This window comes from Ranitomeya variabilis, chromosome 4 (genome assembly GCF_051348905.1).
Source record: "Ranitomeya variabilis isolate aRanVar5 chromosome 4, aRanVar5.hap1, whole genome shotgun sequence".
In the NCBI taxonomy this organism is placed as follows: domain Eukaryota; kingdom Metazoa; phylum Chordata; class Amphibia; order Anura; family Dendrobatidae; genus Ranitomeya; species Ranitomeya variabilis.
Window position 1 is genome coordinate 22,768,830 of NC_135235.1, and position 22,576 is coordinate 22,791,405.

The 22,576-nt window shown below is 42.7% G+C and overlaps 1 protein-coding gene across 1 annotated transcript in view; it reads left to right on the plus strand.

Moving 5' to 3' along the window:
* The first annotated feature begins 402 nt into the window (after positions 1–402).
* Positions 403–22,576, plus strand: part of LOC143767543 (uncharacterized) — a 45,759-nt gene continuing 23,585 nt past the window's right edge. The window contains exons 1-7 of the mRNA XM_077255955.1: positions 403–431; positions 7,186–7,312; positions 7,433–7,609; positions 7,693–7,816; positions 10,564–10,631; positions 11,649–11,769; positions 15,227–16,011. Of these exons, the coding sequence (XP_077112070.1) occupies positions 7,229–7,312; positions 7,433–7,609; positions 7,693–7,816; positions 10,564–10,631; positions 11,649–11,769; positions 15,227–16,011 (1,359 nt within the window). The 5' untranslated portion in view covers positions 403–431; positions 7,186–7,228. The remainder of the gene's footprint in view (positions 432–7,185; positions 7,313–7,432; positions 7,610–7,692; positions 7,817–10,563; positions 10,632–11,648; positions 11,770–15,226; positions 16,012–22,576) is intronic.

Genomic DNA, 22,576 nt, shown 5'->3' on the forward strand with positions numbered 1-22,576 from the left:
TTTAGCTTTTATTTTACATTTCCTGAAAAAAAAAGAATAATAAAATCTGAACCAAAAAAACCCTAAAAAAAGCTTCATTAAAAAATTCAACTTGTGCAACCCCCCCCCCCAAAAAAAAACAAAACAAGTGCTCATATGACCATAATGACCAAAGGTATGTGATAATGAAGAAGAAAAAATACAATCGATAAGATAACGAGGAAGGAAAGTGACGTCCAGCATCCAAGTGCAGAAAACCCTCAGGACACGATTGCCCTGATCTGATAAATCTATTTTTCCAGAACCATGACAACCAGCTCACGCTGAGCCTCCTGGTAAAGTGGTCACTGACTCCTCCCACATGTGACAGATCACATGACAGTGACATCACCGCAGGTCCTGTAAGCACAGTACAGCCATATAGCCAGTGTGCGGCTCTGCAGGCGGAGGAGGTATGTGTGTACATATAACACTTATTTTGAGTCAACAATTCTTCCATTGTTTTTTTTTTCTAATTTGACATCATTTCCCATGTGACATAAAAACGTTTTACTTTTATTCTAGAATTTTCTTAATTTTAACCCCTTCACGACCATGGGGTTTTCTGTTTTTTTTTTTTTTTTTTGCGTTTTCGTTTTTTGCTCCCCTTATTCCCGAGAGCCATAACTCTTTTATATTTTTTTCTATCAATATGACCATGTGAGAGCTTGTTATTTGTGGGACGAGCTGTACTTTTGAATGACACCAATGATTTCACCCAAAAATTCCAAGTGTCAAGAAATTACAAAAAAAAGTGCAATTTCACAATTGTTTTTTTTTTTTTTTTTTACCATGCTCACCAAATGCTAAAACTGACCCGCCATTATTATTCTCCAGGTCATGGCGAGTTCATAGACACCAAACATGTCTAGGTTATTTTTTATTTAAGTGGTGAAAACAAATCCAAAGATTGTAAAAAAAAAAAAATGCGCCATTTTCCGAGACCTGTAGCGTTTCCATTTTTCTGCATCTGGGGCCAGTTGAAGGCTTATTTTTTACGCGCCGAGTTGACATTCTTATTGATATAAATTTGGGGTACATAGGATATTTTGATCGCCTGTTATTGCAATGTTGCGGCAACTAAAAAAAACGTAATTCTGGTGTTTTGGTTTCTTTCTCTTTACGCCGTTTACTGATCGAAGTGATGCTTTTTATATATTGATAGATCAGGTGATTCTGAATGCGGTGATACCAAATATGTGTATTTTTTTATTTTTGTTTTATTTTTAATGGGGCAAAAGGGGGGGGGGTGATTTGAACTTTTATATTTTTTTTCCATTTTTTAAATAGTTTTAAAACCTTTTGTTTTTCTACTTTTATTTGCTTCAATAGTCTCCTTAGAAGACTTGAAGCTGTGATCTTCTGATGGCTTGTGCTACACAGAGGGCTGCAGCCCTGCTATGTGTAGCAGAATGGATCATCTGATATGAACACCTGCAGACCCCGGGTTGTCATGCTAACCCATCGGTACCCCGCAATCATGTGACAGGCTTGCCAATGGCCTGGATTAGTGACGCTGCTTCTGGCACAGCCATGTTAAATGCCGCTGTCGGAGATTGAGGGGCATATGATAGATGAACAGAGCAGCTATCATGTACCTGAAAACCTGCGGGGTCAGCGCCAGAGCCTGCATAGAATACAGGGACACAACTTATTATTATTATTATTATTTATTTATTTATATAGCACCTATGACGTATATATACGTGTTAGGTCGGCAAGGAGTTAAATATCTTTAGTTTTCAAGGTAAAAATATTTTTATTGAAAAAAATTATTATTTTGTGATAGAGTTTCTTTACATTCATGTACAGCAGCACTCCAATTAAAATTTTTATCTTCCATCCTCTGTGCAGTGTGTATTGTGCACTCTGTGTGTGTATTAATATACTTACTACTCGCCGCCTTCTCCGGTTATCAGCGATGTTACAGACTTTTTCTGTATAACATGACTGTCAGTCTGATTACCCGGACCACACAACGTCACGTTCTCCATGTCATCCTGCGACAGCTTTGTTGTGAGTCTTATAGGCTTACATGGAGAAAGTGACACATGGTTTACAAAGAAGATGCTACAGTGGCTTGGAAAGTATTCACTCCTTCACTTTTTACTTATTTTGCTATATTATAACCTGTGTTTAAATATGTTGTAATCATATTTGTGTGTGATACATCAGCACTAAATAGCCTAGTGAGAAAATATAGGCATAAATTAATTTTATGTGATCAAATAACTACAAATTGGCATGTGCATATGTATTCACCCCTTTAGCTATAACTCCCCTAAAAATTTCTGGTGCAAGCAAGCAATTCCCTTCATAAGTCCCATACTTAGTGACAGTACGTCCCCCTGTGTGCAAGTAAGTAACTGCAACACCTTTAATAAGAGACACCACTAACCAAACAACACCATGAAGACCAAGGAGATTTCCAAGCAACACCACGAAGACCAAGGAGTTCTGCAAACAACACCATGAAGACCAAGGCGTGCTGCAAGCAACACCATGAAGACCAAGGAGATCTTCAAACAACACCATTAAGACCAAGGAGATCTTCAAACACCACCATGAAGACCAATGAGATCCCCAAACACCACCATGAAGACCAATGAGATCCCCAAACAACACCATGAAGACCAAAGAGATCTCCAAACACCACCATGAAGACCAAGGAAATCTCCAAACAACACCATGAAGACCAAGGAGATCTCCAAACACAACCATGAAGACCAAGGACATCTCCAAACACCACCATGAAGACCAATGAGATCCCCAAACACCACCATGAAGACCAATGAGATCCCCAAACAACACCATGAAGACCAAGGAGATCTGCAAACACCACCATGAAGACCAAGGAAATCTCCAAACAACACCATGAAGACCAAGGAGATCTCCAAACACAACCATGAAGACCAAGGACATCTCCAAACAACACCATGAAGACCAAGGAGATCTCCAAAAAGTCAGGGACAAAGTTTTTTAGATGTATGTCAGGGTTCTGTTATAAAAAAAAAATCTCCATATCTCTGATGATCCCCGAAACACCATCAAATCCATTATCATCAAAAGGAAAACACATGGTACCACAACAAACCTGCTAAGAGAGGGCACATAACAAAATACTCAGCCCAGGCAAGGAGGGCATTAATCAGAGAGGCAACACAGAGACCAAAGGTTACCCTGAAGGAGCTGCAGAGTTCCCAAGCAGAGACTGGAATATTTGTCCAATCGACCACGACAGACCGTACACGCCATAGATGTAGTTTTTATGGTAGAGTAGGCAGAAAAAAAGCCTTTACTTATACACAAAAATTGTAAAGCTCATTTTGGGTTTGCGAAAGGACATGTGGTAGACTCCCCAAATGTATGGAGGAAGGTGCTGAGGTCAGATGAGGCCAAAATATGAAATTTTTGGCCACCAAGGTAAACGCTATGTCTGACGCCAAACCAACACAGTTCATTACCCCAAGAACACCATCCCCACCGTGAAACATGGTGATGACAGCATCATGCTGTGGGGATATTTTTCGGCAGCAGGGACAGGGATAATGGTCCGAGTTGAGAGGAACATGGATGGTGTGAAATACAGAGATATTCTTGAGCAAAACCTGTTTCAGTCTGTCAATAATTTGAGACTCAGAATAGAAATATAAGTAAAAAATGGGATTTCAAAAGCGCTGCCAAGGATGTAGGGAGAGTTTTTTTCTTTCTTATTAAATTTTTTATTAAGCTACGTGTTACAGGGCCGGTCCAGCTCTTTCATCAGCCTAATACAAGCTGAGTAATACATGCCGTCATCTATACTATCCATAATGACATCACAACCTTAATGATTGAATAGTCTCCTGCCATATTAATTCACATGTTACATACTATGTTAACAACATTTAAAATACCCAGGTTCACCACAAAAACACAATAAAAAATTATTTGCAGACTAAAACAAAGTAAAATATTAGTCTCTATAACAATAAAGGGCAAAAAAAATTGTACAGGGGATTGGGATCTTTCCTGTGATCAGTGAGGAAATGCTAGAGCAAACTATGTGTCTGTGTAATTTTTAAAAAATGTCGATGTGTGAACAGCACCCTGCTCACATTTTTAGATCGCCAAATCTAGAAACTGAATTTTTGTTGTAGAAAAAGAAAGGGAGAATTCTAATCCCCAAGAATTATCATTAAGCTGGAATTATCATTAAGCTGATGAATGATGATGGAAGGTCTCAATATGGCTACTCCGATGGTGGGTTGGGTAGAATTGGGATTTGGATTGAACATTCAAATGTAAGGGAATTGGTCGAGAATCCGAGGGTGGAGGGTAAGAAATGTATCAATGGGGACCTTGATTTTTTTCTTTTAATAGAAAGTGTCTAATGAGGTTTCAGTTTCCTAATGAAGGTGTTGAGATCTTTTCTTCTGGTTCAGAGTAAGATCCTCTCTGGAAGTTCTGTCTAGTCCCAGTGCCTCCCCTGCATCCTCTGTAATGTTTTTTCTTTTTATGGGACGATTGAGATTGGGGGTGGATAACAGGGGACAAAAAGAAGTGATTTTATTAAGATTTGTTTTGGGTCTAACAGACAAAGAATTTCTGTGTGTGCAATTATGGATTGCAGTCCTCGGACGGTTCATCCTTGGGTCTAATGGGTCCACCATCAATGTTGGGAGATCTTACTCCAGTGACCCCACTTAGGTTGTTATGTATAGGTGGCAATACTAATCCACCAAAGTCCCCATTGGGATTATTAATACGGGAGGTTGGATGATCAAAATTTGTGATCATCTCTGATGACTTGTCACTGGAAGTTACTCCACTGATAATGGCGCTCCAGCAGTATATGGTGAAGGATATCCTCCTCCCTCTGAAGTGGATATAGAGTGATTGGTCTGTGATTTAGTAGACTCCGAATTATCTACATGTCTGTTGGTTGCAAACAAACAGGTAATCCCTGCATGTGTTATGGCTGTCAAACAGCAACGAGCTGCGGGGACTCAAACATATTTTTCGAGCACGCCAAAGACACTCGGTTAGCACCCGAACATGATGACAAATTATCTAAGCATGTTTGCTCGTCACTATTTATTATCTAACTGCTTGAACTCGGAAAATTCTATCTGCTTGTATTGGGATAGTCTATCTTTTGCTTCCCTAATTTTTGTAGTCGTCTCCTCCGAAATGCTATCACATTTCTTAATCAGCCTTTTTATCATGCCTTATGAGCACTCTAGCATGAAATTATCTCAATCGTAAGTACAAACGGGGTCTTTTTTGAAGGTGGAAGTAAATGGCATTCTCAGACCCCTGGGGCAGATTTTTTTTAAGAGGATACAGTATATACTGTATGTAAGAAGATTACATCCACTGAATGTCGGATTTCTGTTTTGCATAAATCCTATAATTCTAAAAATAATTGTATGAGGCATTGCAGGTTGTCAGCAGACAACTCAGTGGAGTTAGTGTAATCTTTGGAACTGCTTGATAGCACTTTTGACCCCACCAATTGTTTTATTAAGTTGTTCCTTAAGTTGGTCTTTTAAAAAAAAAAAAAAAACTCCATTACACCCTCCCCATATCTAATGTGACTACCCTCACTATATGTGATGTTGTATAAGATCCCACTGATATAGTGTGATGATTAAAAAAAATCATATACTTTGAATGAGGGGTGCCCGGTCTGATTTTGATATCAAATTGAAACTTCGATCAACACTTCTACTAATGGGATATTGACAAAGATGATTAAATATCATAAACCGTCCTATATATTAACCTCTGTAAAGGCTGCAGCCATTAAGAATTAATCATGTTAACACCAGGGTTGTGCCTGGAGCTGCACAACAAATCCAGGTAAGTAGTAGTCACTCACCTTAACCCACTATTATCTGCTGATCCACACAAGGAGCGTTCAACTTCCAACTAGGCAATGATCCAAAGCATACTGGTAAAGCAACACTCCAGTGGTTTAAGGGGAACCATCTAAATGTTTTGGAGTCACCGAGTCACATCCCAGACCTTAACCCCTTACTGACCACCAATATGCATTAAAACGGAGGCCGATAAGGGTTCTTACTCCTTCATCGCCGTTTTAAAACCGCAATCTGGAACAAGGCTGTAGCACCCCCCAGAGTCTGAAAATCTCTGGGGTCTTGGCTCCAGGGGGTAGATGAGCCCCCAGGGAACATGATCAGGGCCGGATTTTCCGTTGTCCAATCACATGATTGCTGTTTATTTACTGAGTAACGGCGATCATGAAAAAGAAGTGTGGCGGCTGTTTCAGTTATTTCTCTCCCTTTTGACATGATATACATGTCAGAGAAGAAAGAAATTATGTCCCCCCGAGACCCTCGGTTCCTTTGCCATCCCCGGGCCCTCCTAATCCGTCCTCCGGCCCGGCGTCATCTTGGCACTGTGCATGCACCCACCAAGATCTGCCGACCGGTACCAGGCAATAATAGGTCATTTTTCCTATTGGTTTAATCACTGTGATAGCCCCTAAATCAAATGCCAATAAATAAAAATTGAAACATTTTTTTTCTATTCTTTGCAGTTAGGGTTGGGGTTAGGGATGTGTTAGGGTTAGGGCTGCGTTAGAGTTAGGGTTGGGGTTAGGGTAGGAGTGTTTTAGGTTTAGGGTTGAGGTTAGAGATGTGTTAGGGATGAGGTTGGGGTTAGAATAGCGTTTTTGTTTAAAGTAAAAAAAAAATGACGATATGATGGGTTGTGTTGAGCGCAAGTGCTCGCTACTCGAGATTGCTTTGTGTGCTTGGGTATGTATGAAGTATCACTAATCTAATTTTTTGGGGATGTTTAACAGCCGTAAAACATGTGGGGCAGGGACACGAGCATGTCATTCGAGCAGCCGCGATATTTTGTGCATACCCAAGCACCTGATGCCAACTGGAGTAGCGAGCTCTTGTGCTCAACACACTAATGATGATGTATTCAATGTGACAACCTAATGTTATCAAATTCTGTGTCATACCTGTGGATTCAAAATATACACTATACACCTGAATAAAGTCCTTGAGGGGTGTGGTTTCCAAAATGGGGTCACTTGTGGGGGGTTTCTACTATTTAGGCATTTAGGTATTTTCTACAAGGGATTTTGTACGATTTTACATCGACTTATTTTCTTTCTATTTAGACTCCGACAATAACAAATCCTCTCAGTGAAGATCTTCCATATAAGAGATTTTTCCTGTTTGACCTGTCAATGATGGATAGAATCAGAGATGGAAATATGGCAGAGAGTATACTAAATCTCACCCTAGAGATCCTCTTCTGGCTTACAGGAGAGGTGAGAGATTCTGATGATGTCACAGTACATAGACTTATGGTAATATATTATATGGCCAAACAGATGAGGACTCTGGAAATGTTTGAAGTTAGATTTATTTCTGTGTCTCTCCATGCACAGGATTACACGGTGGTGAAGACCTCTAGTCATCACTGTCAGGTCTTTATGTCTGAAGGACAGGGAGGAACCCTGAGCCCAATTCCGGGGTCTCCACCACACCCCTGGATACATGAGGACATCAATGACCAGAAGATCCTAAAACTCACCTACAAGATGATTGAGCTGCTGACTGGAGAGGTGACACTGCTGGGAATGCTGGGAGATTATACAGTGACGCCATGAAGGGATCGGGGGGATGACGGTATCATTGTATGTGTCAGGTTCCTATAAGGTGTCAGGACGTCACCATCTACTTCTCCATGGAGGAGTGGGAGTATCTAGAAGGACACAAAGATATGTACAAGGATGTCATGATGGAGGACCACCAGCCCCGCACATCACCAGGTAATAGACGGACTACACACATCTGTTAAAGCAGGTTAGCCGCATTAGGAAAATCTTTAAGGCTTTGTTCAGCCACAGAAAAATATGAAAATAAACTTTCAGATGACATAAAGTAAATAATATTCACCTCAGTGATCCCCGCTGCTCTCATTCCAACACTTCCTGAGTCTTTGATGGTCTCTCTACTTGATCTTCTAGTCCAGGCTGACACGTCACTTCCTCCATCAATCATTGCAACAGGAGCAGTGGTCGGTCACCACAGCGGCCAATGATGGCACCTCTCTGCATTTTCCAATGTAACACACGGCACCTCCACTTGTGTCCTGGATGTACTTTTTCTTCTCTTTCTCTGTTAATAAACTATAAACATGAAATATAATTAACCACTTAGTGACAGAGCCCATTTTAACCGTACAGGGAGCCTGTCAGCAGCATTTTACTAAGTAAAGTACAGACAGGGCCATATTGGCACTGTCCTGCTGATTAAAATGACACCTCAGATGAAGAAATACTTTTTGTAGATTTTCTTTAATCTGTGTTTGAAGTTTCCCTGCACTCATATCTTTGTGCCTCGGGACAGGACTGTGGGTGGGGTCTTCGACTTTGTTTCATCCCCTTCACTGTGTCTGGGTGTCTCTTCTTTTTTATGTAAAATTTCGCTCCAGCGCCGTCAGATCCGCAGGCAGCGCTTGCGCAGATTGAGCTCTTAGAAATCTTCAGGAAAAGGGTGCCAGTGGCGGCGCATGCGTAAATTGCTCAGGGCCATCGGCGCCATTTTACTGAAGCCCACCATTAGATCAATCTGCTCAAGCACCGCCTGTGGTTAGGACTAATTGAATATTGATTTGAAGGAGGCAAGAGTGGAATGTTGCTGCAGGCCGCAGGCTGGGATGAGGAGGTGTTCGGATGTGCGACGCTGCCTGTGTTCGGTCATCCGGGGGCTCCACCAACATTTTGTGGAAGCCTGGAGCCCCCAGGGTTCCATGGTTTACTATGCAGCGGATTCTGGGAAAATGCCTGCCGGGGGCGGCACATGCGCAGATGGAGATCTCGGTGCCAAGATCTCGGGAGATGAGATCTCCACGCCAAGATCTCTGTCTGGGCATTCACTGCCCCTGGCAGCCATTTTCCCCAGAGTCCACCGCATAGTAAACCATGGAACCATGGGAGCTCCTGGCTTTCACAAAATGTCGGCAGAGTCCCCGGACGACCGAACACCGACAGTGTCGCACATCCGAACACCCCCTCATCCGAGCCTGCGGCCTGCAGCAACTCTCCACTTGCCTTCTCCAGCGGCGACGCTGGACCCAGCTCCACCACAACCACCACCCCCAGTAAGCAATAAGACGAATGGATCATAAGAAGAACCACCATTTTAATTTTTAAAAAAAATTCCCTATTTTTCTTCTCAAAATTTGGTGTGCGTTTTATAATCCGGTGCGCCCTATAAACCGCAAAATACGGTAGTTTTTTTAAAGTTTTGCTGCTATCACAGTAAAAATGTTTTTTTATTAAAAAAAAATAGTTATTTTGTCGCCGTATTCAGAGACCTGTAACTTTTTTTATTTTTAGGCGAACAGAGCTGTGTGAGGGCTTATTTTTTGAGAGGAGTTGGAGATTTTTTGGTACCATTTTTGGGTACGTAACGTTTTTGATCGCTTTTTATTAAGATTTTTCAGACACAGAATGAACAAACACCAGCAATTCGGTTATTGTTTTTATCCATTTTTTTGCACCGTTCACCGTGTGGTAAAAGTAATAAGACTAATTTGTTTGTCGGGTCAGTACGATAAGAGAGATTCCAGATTTATATAGGTTTTTTTTGCTTTGCTGCTTTTACAGACTAAAACAATATTTTATAAAAAAAAATGAATTTGTTTTTGCATTGCTATACTCTGAGAACTGCAACTTTATTTTTTTACTCAAATGAGCAATTTTTGGGGCTTTCTTTTTGCGGGACGGTGTGACGTTTTAATTTAGACAATTTTATTTACATATGATTTTTTAATTGCTTTTTATTCAATTTTATGTGTGTGAGTATGATGAAAAAGTGAAATTTTTGGTGATTTTTTAATTTTTTTATAGTTTTCGCTGTACGGAAATAAATAAAGTCAGAGTTTTATAAATTGGGTCGTTCTGGATGTGGCTATACCAATTATGTGTACTAGTTATTTAGTGGTGAAATGGCTTTTTATGATCTATGTGCCATTTTTTATGGGTTTTTTTTTTTACTTTTTCACAATGTCCCACTGTGGGACATATATAATATTTACTCTGATGGTTGGTCCTACGCACTGCAGCTTCTAGCTGGATCTCACAGGCAACCATACACTGGAGTCATCAGATGACCTCAGTGTACCCTGATAACGATTGGCACCCATGATTCCTATCGTGAGGGGGTCGATTCTACCATAGGAGGTCTTTTGATGCCTTTTTTAACCACGTTGATACCGCTGTCGCCATTGACAGTGGTATTTAAGGGACTAAATGGCTCCAAAACCTGCCGGTGCCAATACCGCAGGGTGTTAGCTGTCATGTACAGCTGTCGCCCATGGGAATTGCACCTGTAGGGTTGGAGGGCACTATTGACTTATCCCTGGATAAGTGGATTTGGGCAGGTATTATCAGAATATGTGGCTGTTAAGTGCTCTGTGCGTGACTGAGCACTTCTTGAACCTGTGCTTCCCCAGCTTGTTTCTATGCCCACCATCAGCCTCTGTATTTTATCACTTATGTGTTTCCTACAGTAAGAACCAGTAATAGGACGACTCCAGAGAGACATCCCGGACCTCGGGACTGTTCCCAGGATCATCAGGTAGGTGGAGAGAAGGTTGTAGGACTCCGATGTGTAGGAGGCTGTGCAGGCCGTGTGTTCTGCCAGTCTCCATTATTATTAGTGATGAGCGAGTATACTCGTTGCATGGGTTTTCCACAGCACGCTCGGTGGTCTCCGAGAATTTAAGAGTACTCGGAGATTTAGTTTTCATCGCCGCAGCTGAATGATATACGGCTCCTAGCCAGCCTGAGTACATGTGGGGGTTGCCTGGTTGCTAGGGAATCCCCACCTGTAATCAAGCTGTCTAGTAGCCGCAAATCATCCAGCTGAGGCAAGGAAAACTAAATCTCCAAGCAGTCATAAATACTTGGAGACCTAGCGTGCTCGGGAAAACCCGAACAAGGAGTATATTCGCTCATCACTAATTATTACATGATTTATACATGGCGGAAAAGGCGGCTGACCACAGATATTACAGGGTGTCTGGATCTTCTCACATTTTACTGGCTATGGAATAGGTTGGGATAAGGATTTGAACTGACAGGTTGGATTTATAGAGGAGACCTGCAGATATCTGCCGTTGTAATTTTTGGTCGTCCTGATAATTACTGATATTTTCTGGACATGGGGTCTAAGGGGTATCGTTTCTCCTTATGGAGAGTGACATACCATCTCTGGCTTGTCAAGGTAAGGAGGCTTATTTGCCGTACAATGCTCCTCTGGGAATTTAAATATGCAAATTGCCTCTTCTGAGAAAAAGAGGACTTAAACTCTACAGCGCCACCTGTTGGAAGTAGCGATCCTACAAGTCACAATCAACCCTTTAACGAGTCGTGCAATATGACTTAGGATAAAAGCCAAATCAGTGTCATATTGCACGACTCGTTAAAGGGTTGATTGTGACTTGTAGGATCGCTACTTCCAATAGGTGGCGCTGTAGAGTTTAAGTCCTCTTTTTTTCCCTAAGAGGCAATTTGCATATGATATTTTCTGGTCATCTAAATCATACACAACATCTCCAAGTATCTGCCAACTTTTGCAATGTTTACTTCTCAGTTTTTGAATCAGGCTGAAGTTCAGAACCAGAGCCATACTACAGATATCAAGGTAAAAGAAGACACATATGTGAGGGGTGATGAGCCGAGAGAAAAGGAGATTCCTACAGATAACAGATCGGGTGAGTGATCACCACTGAATGCAGATTACAGTCACATGTTCATCGTATCCACTGCATGCAACAATTTTATGTTGCATGTAAAAAACTGAAATGCATCCTATTTTTACTTACTAGAAGACTCACTTTTTTTCTACAAAATGGGGGGTGTCTTAAATTCTGAATGTAGCTTATTTGGGGGTGGGACGGTGGTTGAGCAAGTACACAAGAGGCTGGGTTGCTGCTGCAGGCAGCCTGTCGCGGCATTTGTGGGGCGATGCGGAGGGAGTGTCCCGGCGGTGTGAGGCAGGAGACATTGATCTCATGGCAGTGGACTTCAGGAAAATGTCGGCGGTGTGAAGCCGGAGCGGAGTTCCTGATGCGCACATTGATCTCCCTGCAGTGGGCTTCAGGTAACTGGAAACTTTGTGGAAAAATATCGGTTTGTATTGCTGTTTTCTGACTTTTTATTTTTTCATTGATGGAGCGCTGTAAGAGTTTGTTTTTCTTTCGTCAAGCTGTAGTTTTTCTCAATACAATTTTGCGGTGCATTTAATGTTTTGATTCGATATTTATTATATATTTAAGGGCAAGTAGAGTGACAGATTGTGGTTATGTGGCTTACCATCAATTTTATTAATTCATAGTACAGAGTTTTACAGGTGCGGCAATCCCAAACACTATGACCCCAGGTCAATATTAGATATCTGCCTTATAGACCATGTCAGAGTTGTGGTTTAATATTTTGATTATTTTGCTTGTTAGCTTTACACTGACAGGCTATAATGCCTTGGAATATCTTAAGTATGGTATTGTCGTAATTGCAATGACCTGGAGAATCATACCATCAGTTTGTTTTCCCTTCACAATGAACACCTTAAAAATAAAACACAATGGTGTATGTATATATATATATATATATATATATATATATATATATATATACACTGTATATATATATATATATATATATATATACACTGTATATATATATATATATATATATATATATATATACACGTGAGGAAGATAAGTATTTGATACACTGCCAGTCTTGCAATTTTTCCCACCTACAAAGAATGGAGAGGTCTGTAATTTTTATCTTAGGTACACTTCAACTGTGAGAGCCAATGCAATAGAAAAACAGAACTTTATATTTGGTCCAGAAACCTTTGTTTGCAATTACAGAGGTCGGATGTTTCCTGTAGTTCTTCACCAGGTCTGCACACACTGCAGCAGGGATTTTTGTCCACTCCTCCAGATCCTTCAGGTTTTGGGGCTGTCACTTGGCAACATTGAGTTTCTGCTCCCTCCAAAGATTTTCTGTTGGGTTCAGCTGTGGAGTCTGCCTAGGCCACTCCAAGACCTTGAAATGTTTCTTACGGAGCCACTCCTTAGTTGCCCTGGCTGTGTCTTTCAGGTCATTGTCATGCTGGAAGACCCAGCCATGACCCATCTTCAATGCTCTTTCTGAGAGGAGGTTGTTGACAAAAATCTTGCAATACATGACCTCATCCATCCTCCCTTCAATACGGTGCAGTCATTCGGTCCGCTTTGCAGAAAAGCACTGCCAAAGTATAATCTTTCCTTCACCATGCTACATGGTTGGGATGGTGTTCTTGAGGTTGTACTCATCCTTCTTCTTCCTACAAGCACGCTGAGTGGAGTTGATACTAAAAAGTTCTATTTTGATCTCATCTTACCACATGACTTTCTCCCATGCCTCCTCTGGATCATCCAGATGGTCATTGGCGAACTTCAAAAGGACCTGAACATGTGCTGGCTTGAGCAGGAGGATTGTGTTTGCCCTGCAGGATTTTAATAAATGAAGGCGCAGTGTGTTACTAATGGTAATGTTTGAGACTGTGGTCCCAGCTCTCTTCAAGTCATTGACCAGGTCCTCCCGTGTACTTTTGGGCTGATTCCTGATGTTTCTCAGAATCCTTAGCCCACGAGGTGAGATCTTTCATGGAGATCCAGATCGAGGAAAATTGATCATCTTGTCATCTTGTGTTTCTTCCATCTTCTAATAATTGTGCCAACAGTTGCTTGCCTATTGTACTGTAGCCCATCCCAGCCTTATGCAGGTCTACAATTTTGTCCCTGGTGTCTTGGACAGCTCTTTGGTCTTGGCCATGGTGGAGAGGTTGGAGTGTGACCGATTCTTGTGAGAGACAGAATCTTATTTTTAGATTCTGTCACTCACAGGAGAAGTGTACCTACTGTATGATACAAATTACCACAGCGGAAGCATGTCACTAATCCCACACATTGGCCCCATATCACATGAACACGGGGTGCCGATGGATTGGCATGACAACCCAGGGCCTGCAGGAGACCCCTGTGGTTATCATTGATCATTTTAGCTACACATAGGAGGGCTATGTGTAGACCAGGCGATTGGATGATTAGAGCTTACAATCTCCCATATGTTAAATAATATTTAAAAATATAACAGTGCAAATCCCCCCTCTTTTGACCTATTCAAAATAAAACAATTAAAAAAATAATAAAAATATTTGGTATCACCGCGTTCAGAAACACCCAATCTATCAAAATATAAAAATAATTAATTTGATCGGTAAACAGCGTTACAAGAAAAAAAATCAAACCACCAGAATTAATTTTTTTTGGTAGATGCAAAAATTGCAAATGGTATCTATAAAAACATCAGCTTGGCATGGAAAAAATAAGCCCCAGCTATCAAAAAATGTATGCGTTACAGGTCTCGGAAAATGGCATTTTTTTTTGGCTGCAAACTTTGGATTTTTTTTTCACTACGTAAATAAAAAAAAACTATACCTGTTTGGTATCTCCAAACTCATAAAGACCTGGAGAATCATAATGGCAGGTCAGTTTTAGAATTTAGTGAACATGGTTAAAAAAAAAAAAACTATTGCGGCATTGCACTTTTGTTTTTTGCAACTTCGCCGCAATTTTTCTAGTGGCTATATTGACTAAAAATAAAAAAGTTATGGCTCTGGGAGGACAGGGAGCAAAAAACGCAAATAGAAAAACTGAAAACCCCAAGGTCTTGAAGGGACTAAGCTCTTCCAATTTTTGGACAATTTATATTGAAATTAAAGATGGTTGTCCCGTCCAAATCGATAACTCTGCAGTGAGACTGCGCCCACTGCCCAAGAATATGCATAAGGTATACCTACTCTCCAGTCCCATGCCAGAAACCGGCGAATCTCCGCAGCTCACAGTGCGCATCCTGGGGGAATTCATAAGTCTGCAGTCACACAGAATGAATGCAGACTTATTGATTTGGACCGGACAACCCCCTTTAAGCTATAAGGGATTGAAATATATATGGGCAAGAGATAAAGAACAGGAGCTTGTCAACATATGCTGCAACCTTACTAATTGTTGTTCTAACTGTAAGTCCAACCATATTTGACAAAGTGTTAAAAAATAGCAACACACTTTTAAGGTTTTGTTATTCAAAAATAATAAAATTAGCTTTACTTTTTGGCAGATGACTGTACTAGAAGCTCAGAGAGGCATGAGGCGTTGGATTTTAAAGTCTATAAACTGGATATCGTACAAGCTGCACATGAAGAACATACCAATATTCCTGATATACCCTCATCTTCTAATTCATCACACAATAAACAAAATAAACTTCAATGTAGGGGTAAAAAACATCAAACGTCTCATACAAGTGTGAAACGATTTTCATGTTCAGAATGTGGAAAATGTTTTAAAAAGAAATCAGATCTTGTTAAACATCAGAGAATTCACACCGGTGAGAAGCCATATTCTTGTTCAGAATGTGGGAAATGTTTTAACCAGAAAACACATCTTGTTCTACATCAAAGAATTCACACAGGGGAGAAGCCATATTCATGTCCAGAATGTGGGAAACGTTTTGCAAATCAATCAAATCTTGGTATACATGAGAGAAGTCACACACGGGAGAAAGGATTTTCATGTTTAGAATGTGGGAAATATTGTAACCAGAAATCAGATCTTGTTAGACATCAGAGAATTCACATGGGTGAGAAGCCATATTCATGTTCAGAATGTGAAAAATGTTTTAAAACTAAATCAAATCTTGTTAGACATCAGAGAATTCACACAGGTGAGAAGCCATATTCATGTTCACAATGTGGGAAATATTTTAACAGAAAATCTATTCTTGTTAGTCATCAGAGAAATCACACAAGTAAAAGCCATATCTGTGTTCTGAATGTGGGAAATGTTTTACCTTCAAATGAAGTCATCAAGGACATTAAAAAAAGTGCATCTAATTTATTAAATGTATGCAATTACCAATAAACATTTTTAAAGCAAACATAATTCAGAGAACTTATGTACAATGGGTGATAAGTCTAAATTTCTATGACATTTTCTGGTTTTAAAAAACTGAAATTTCAATAGGTGATAATTATATAAAACATTCGTCAAAAAAATATATGGAGCAGGAAGCAAAATGCCATAAAATCATGAAAATCTTTATTAATACAATATAGAAAATTGTTAAAAAATAAACAAGAGGAAAGCAATATACAACAGATAGTCCAAAAAGGTACAGAACAATGCAAATATAGATTCATCAGTAAGAGCAGAGCTACCATCTAGTATAAAAGGTGCAAAAGCCCCTATTCAAAAAAACAAAGTCATGGGGTAAATACCTCCATCTGTATAATGCTCATTATGATAAGCCCATCAGCAAATACTATATGTATCTCATAATATTAACAACTACTCATGCATGAAAAAGAGTGTCATTAGTGCAAAAAAGGTCCACAGCTGAAAGCTATCACCACCAGCAATGTTATTTGCATAGTATAAAAAACCAACACACAAGCAGGTAAAGGGTACTATAAGTGTCAGATGTAGCGTGGCTGAAAAGGAATAAGGTACTGTACCTTTTTGGTAACTGTGGCCGCAGAAAATATGGACTAGCGCTCAGACTATTCTCCTGGCCGAGGAGTTTCTCAGTGGTACCGCCTCCAGATACCATGTTGCATAGTCCATCACCACTAGGATGTATTGGTGCACCCTGGCAGACATAACTAGGGGCCCTACAAGGTCCATGGCAATCCAATCAAATGGGACTTCTATAGTGGGCAACGGCACTAGAGAATTCCGGAAGTGGAATATGGAAGCAGTTAGCTGACAAGTAGGGCAGAACTGGCAGTAGTAACAATCTTTCTGCGACATTCAGGCCAGTAGAAACTCTGAAGGATCCGTTCTTGAGTTTTGTCTACTCCCAAATGCCCACCCAAGATATGAGAATAGGCCAGGTCTAGTACCCTATGCCTAGAGGGACCCGGTACTAACAACTTCTCTACCACTTCCTCTCATAGTTTAATGACCCAAAATAGCAGCTCCTCATTTAAAATGGGGAAACCTGTTGTCAGCCCCCTGACTCTTGCGCGACCCCATGTATCACATTTACATTGTCAAGTGCCCCTTTTAGAGTAAGATCCCACATTTGAGCAATCCCAAAACCCCCAGTTCAGGAATCTCGGCCTCATTGGTCGCCGTCTCGTCCTCATCAGCAGCAAGGACACACAGGGGGAACTCAACCGCCTGTGACTGCAATGTGGATTCATCATGGTGGAACAAGCTCCTGTCTGAGTCACCCTATTAGTAGTAGGTCCTTAACCACCCCGACCTCATGGGTCTCAGCCCCACAGTTTGTTTTTATGAGACTTTGACAATGGGGTAGTCCTTTTGTGTCCCCATTAATACAGTGGACGCCCACGTGTTTTACGGGGATCAACTGGTGGGAGAGTGTGACCCTTACCAGGGTCACTAAACTCCCCGAGTCCAAGAGTCCTGATACCAGTATCCCATTTATTGTTACATGACATGTCTGTGGCCCCTCACCGTGCTGATAGTTCACACTGTAGGATGGGTAGGCATAGTATGAACAGTGCCTCCCCACGATACAATCCATCTGTTCATAGGACACTGGGCGGTCCAATTCTGTATATGACCAGGGCCGTTTCATCTCCAGCAGAGCGAGTCCTTACCAGCGGCCTTTGGCAACCAATCAGTGTCCCATTGGAACCTCTGACTTCCCCCAGTGGTGGCTCTACTACCCCTCTTTTGGGATTCGGGCTCCCTCTGTGTGCCCCAGTATGGGGATCTAACACCACCCAGCTTAATAATAATAATAATAATAATAATAATTTTATTTATTTAGGGCCAACATATTCCGCAGCACTTTACAAATTATAGAGGGGATTTGTACAGACAATAGACATTACAGCTTAACTAAAATCACAGTTCAAAATAGAATCCAAGAGGAATGAGGGCCCTTCTCGCAAGCTTACAGACTATGAGGAAAAAGGGAGACACAAGAGGTGGATGGTAACAATTGCTTTCGTTCGGACTAGCCATAGTAGGGACCTCTCGACCACCTGGTACCTTTCTACTAGGCCAATCAGGTTATCCGCATTTTGTGGATCACCCTGGGGGCAACCCAGTTCCGCACTGCCCTGGGAAGGGAGTGGACAAATCTTTCCATTACTAGTACTCACACTACCATCTGGGCTGGGGTGGAGGACTCCAGCTGAAACCACTTCTGTACCAGATGCAGCAAATCGAACATTTGAGAACGAGGGGGTTTATCACCTCAATAGGCCCAGTGGTGGACCCTTTGCGCTCGGACATAGTCACCCCTGAGCAAGCCAGTATCTCAGTTTTTAGTTCAGTGGCAAATTTAGTGGCATATTCCAGGGCATCTTGTAAGGTCAGGTCACAATAAGACTTCTGGAGCTTACCAGTTAGGGTCTGGTGGTAGTTTCTCCCACTCTGCTACCATCTCAAAAAGGGTCAAAAATGCTTCCACATCATCCTATGGGGTCATCTTGTCTTACCGCCTTTCATGGGAGGGGCAGTTTCTCTGCTGCAGACATCCCTTGCCAGGAGCTCCATCTGCAGTTGCTGCTGTTGGATCTGCTGCATCGAGAGTTTATTTGTCTTCTGCTGTACTTGCTACTGCTCCCAGTGCTGCTGCTGACTTAGGATCAAGTGCTTGACCAGTTCCTCCATTTTCTCTGACCACTGTTCCATGCCTATAGTCTTTTCACCCAGGACATGTGGTTTGTCACATTTGCTTCCTGGGGATCTTGCCCACACTTTTAGGATCAACTGTGGTAGATCGGTACACTGCCTCTTTAAAACTTTCACTGGTTTATTATACATGTGACATAAACCAATGCAAAGTGAAAATAAACACGGCCCTTTGGGCAAAACAAGAAAACAAAGCAAAATGGTATACAATCTCTGCAGTTGCAGGGATCCTCCTGCTCAGGATATAACTACCATGTTCAGTACAGCTTAACACACACAAAACACTTCTCTGGAGCTACCTACTCCCGACACTCTGAACTTTGAATGCCTCAGGAGGCCAACTATTTAGACCCCAGACCACACCTTGGGGTGCAGATAAGGTGGGCAACCTCCCACCCACCCTAGGGTTGTCCACAAAATCCCAGCCCCTAAAATGGCTGATTAACCTCTCTCAACACATAGTGTGCTGGAGGACACTTCTGGGTTTCAAATCACTGAAGCTAATAGTATCAGTGAAACATATCTCCCCTCCAGCACTTTGTCACAATACATACTATAGAAATATTTTGCCTCACATATATTTCCATTTTTAGTTTAATTTGGCAGTATTTTTTTTAATATCTGAATAATTTAAGTGACTTTATTATTTATCAGTTTCAGGCAACCTGCATTGCTTATATGGTTTAGGTCTAATGCTCATGTATTCATTGTAAGCACTTTCAGTTGTGGATATGGTCATTATAAGTAGTTGTACTGGTCTTCAGCTACTCAATCCATCTCTAGCAATCAGTTATACAGAACGATGTGTGTTCTGACTCGTTTCTGTCATAGTCAGCATTAACTTTTTCAGCAGCTTGTGTTATATTAGCTCTGCATAATCAAAACAGATACATACATTGTATATAGCGAAAGCCATGGTTTCTTTTATTTGTGAAAAAAAAACATGTTTTGAAAGACGTTTACATTTTTTTAAATAATTTTTCCTGTTTAGGGCAGGAGTTCCTTCCCTGGGGCAGAAGGACAGTAAGGACCATGAAGAACCAATGGCTTCTTTTAGTCACTAAAAAATTATCCCTTTTTTGGAAGCTGTTTCAGGTTTGATCCTGTGATAGGCAGGGTTCCTAGCAGCACACAGTACAGTACGGAACATGATGAACAGGCAGGCAGCAACATTGGTATCACTGGACCATTAGCAGATCTAATCACTGGCATCAACCGAGGTCTGTGACAATCATTACAAGAGCCAAGCTTGACTCTTGTTCATAAATGTAATGATTTCCAAACTTGAGGAGGCCAAGCTTGTCCACTTCGATGTGTCAATGCCACGAGCTGAATACTCTTTCTGACATTACAATTGATGCTGCACAAAATTCTACTTAGATGAAATACTGGACCAGTTCCTGCCACTATTATAATCTGCTGTTCCAGAAGGCCAAGAGGACATGGTGTGGGGTATCTGCTGGAGAATGGACACCATCTAGGTACGAATGAACTGAACTGGTCAATTAATGAGTCTCTCTGTTGATTTGGTTGGCACAGTGGCTGAAAAAAATGATCATGTATGTCAAACAGTATTGGCTTCTGATTTGGTTACTTGTATTGACCTATGCAGAGGAGCAGGGATGGACTCCCTGGTCAGAATGTGGGTGGTAGTTATCTGCGAAACCTGCGCCAAGCTGTTGACAGTGTTTGGTTATATCCTAATTTTCACAGCCTTTTATAAGCACAAAAAATACCCGTTTTGCTGATGATCTGAATATTTATCGCTTTTCTAAAAGAAGCACTCCCAACAAAATGTTTATCTTGTTAACTAGATGGCAGCCCGATTCTAAAGAATCGGGAGTCTAGAATCCATATATACTTTATTTATTCAAATGTAAGAATAATACAATTAATAAATAATAGTAAGAAAGAACAAAAAATGGCTGCACTCACCAGCTCTTGACAATTCTTGTTATTTAAGGTACAGTTACACAGGATCCATGAACATGCTTATGAGGGGAGTGATGAAAGACATCAGACAACAACTTTGCGTGTTGTGGCAAATGCCACAACAACGGTTCTTTGCTTAAGAACAATAATGTAAATAATAAATAATATGTATCAATAACTATGTATATTGGTATGTTCTTTCTTGGCACAAATTGCAGGAAGTAGTATTCTAGGCAATTATATATTAGATGGGCATTTCCTGAAGGAAATACATGGTGCTTGAACAGCGCTACCAGTTTTACAGCAGCACTTTTCACTGGGGGGCGCGCTTACTTTTGCACCCGGGGCCGGGGGCGCGCTTACTTTTGCACCCGGGGGCGCACTTACTTTTGCACCCGGAGGCGCACTTACTTTTGCACCCGGGGGCGCACTTACTTTTGCACCCGGGGGCGCACTTACTTTTGCACCCGGGGGCGCACTTCCTTTTGCACCCGGGGGCGCACTTACTTTTGCACCCGGGGGCGCACTTACTTTTGCACCCGGGGGCGCACTTACTTTTGCACCCGGGGGCGCACTTACTTTTGGGGCCGCACTTACTTTTGGTGGGCGGGGCTCCTCGGCCTCTGATTTGGTTGGTGGGGCCCCTCGTCCTCCGATTTGGTGGGTGGGGACCCTCGGCCTCCGATTTGGTGGGCGGGGACCGGCCTCCGATTTGGTGGGCGGGGACCCTCGGCCTCCGATTTGGTGGGCGGGGTCCCTCTGCCTCCGATTTGGTGGGCGGGGACCCTCGGCCTCCGATTTGGTGGGCGGGGACCCTCGGCCTCCGATTTGGTGGTCGGGGACCCTCGGCCTCCGCTTTGGTGGGCGGGGCCCCTCGGCCTCCGATTTGGTGGGCGGGGTCCCTCTGCCTCCGCTTTGGTGGGTGGGGCCCGTCGGCCTCCGATTTGGTGGGCGGGGCCCCTCGGCCTCCGATTTGGATGGTGTGGACCCTCGGCCTCCGATTTGGTGGGAGGGGCCCCTCGGCCTCCGATTTGGTGGGCGGGGTCCCTCTGCCTCCGATTTGGTGTGCAGGGACCCTCGAACTCCGATTTGGTGGGCGGGGACTCTCGGCCTCCGATTTGGTGGGCGGGGACCCTCGGCCTCCGATTTGGTGGGTGGGGACCCTCGGCCTCCGATTTGGTGGGCGGGGCCCCTCGGCCTCCGATGTGGTGGTCGGGGCCCCTCGGCCTCCGCTTTGGTGGGCGGGGCCGGGCCCCTCGGCCTCCGCTTTGGTGGGCGGGGCCGCTCGGCCTTCGATTTGGTGGGCGGGGCTCCTCGGCCTCCGATTTGGTTGGCGGGGCCCCTCGGCCTCCGATTTGGTTGGCGGGGCCGCTCGGCCTCCGATTTGGTGTGTGCTCTGCCTGGGGCCACTGTGCTCTGCCTGGGACCACTGTGCTCTGCCTGGGGCCCCATATGCTGCCTGGGGCCACTGTGCTCTGCCTGGGGCCCCATAGGCTGCCTGGGGCCCCATGCTCTGCCTGGGACCACTGTGCTCTGCCTGGGGCCCCATATGCTGCCTGGGGCCCCTGTGCTCTGCCTGGGGCCACTGTGCTCTGCCTGGGGCCCCATATGCTGCCTGGGGCCCCTGTGCTCTGCCTGGGTGTAGGACACTGGTGACGTCACTTATCTCCGGACATTAGCTCCGGACATTAGCTCCGGACATTAGCTCCGGACAAAGCCACGGAAGTTGGCACAAATTGCAGGAAGTAGTATTCTAGGCAATTATATATTAGATATATTGCAATCATCATATTATATAGCACTGTGTACTTACAATTGCTCATTTTGCCTTTCTATCCAGCTAATTCTTTTCCTTCTATTAGGT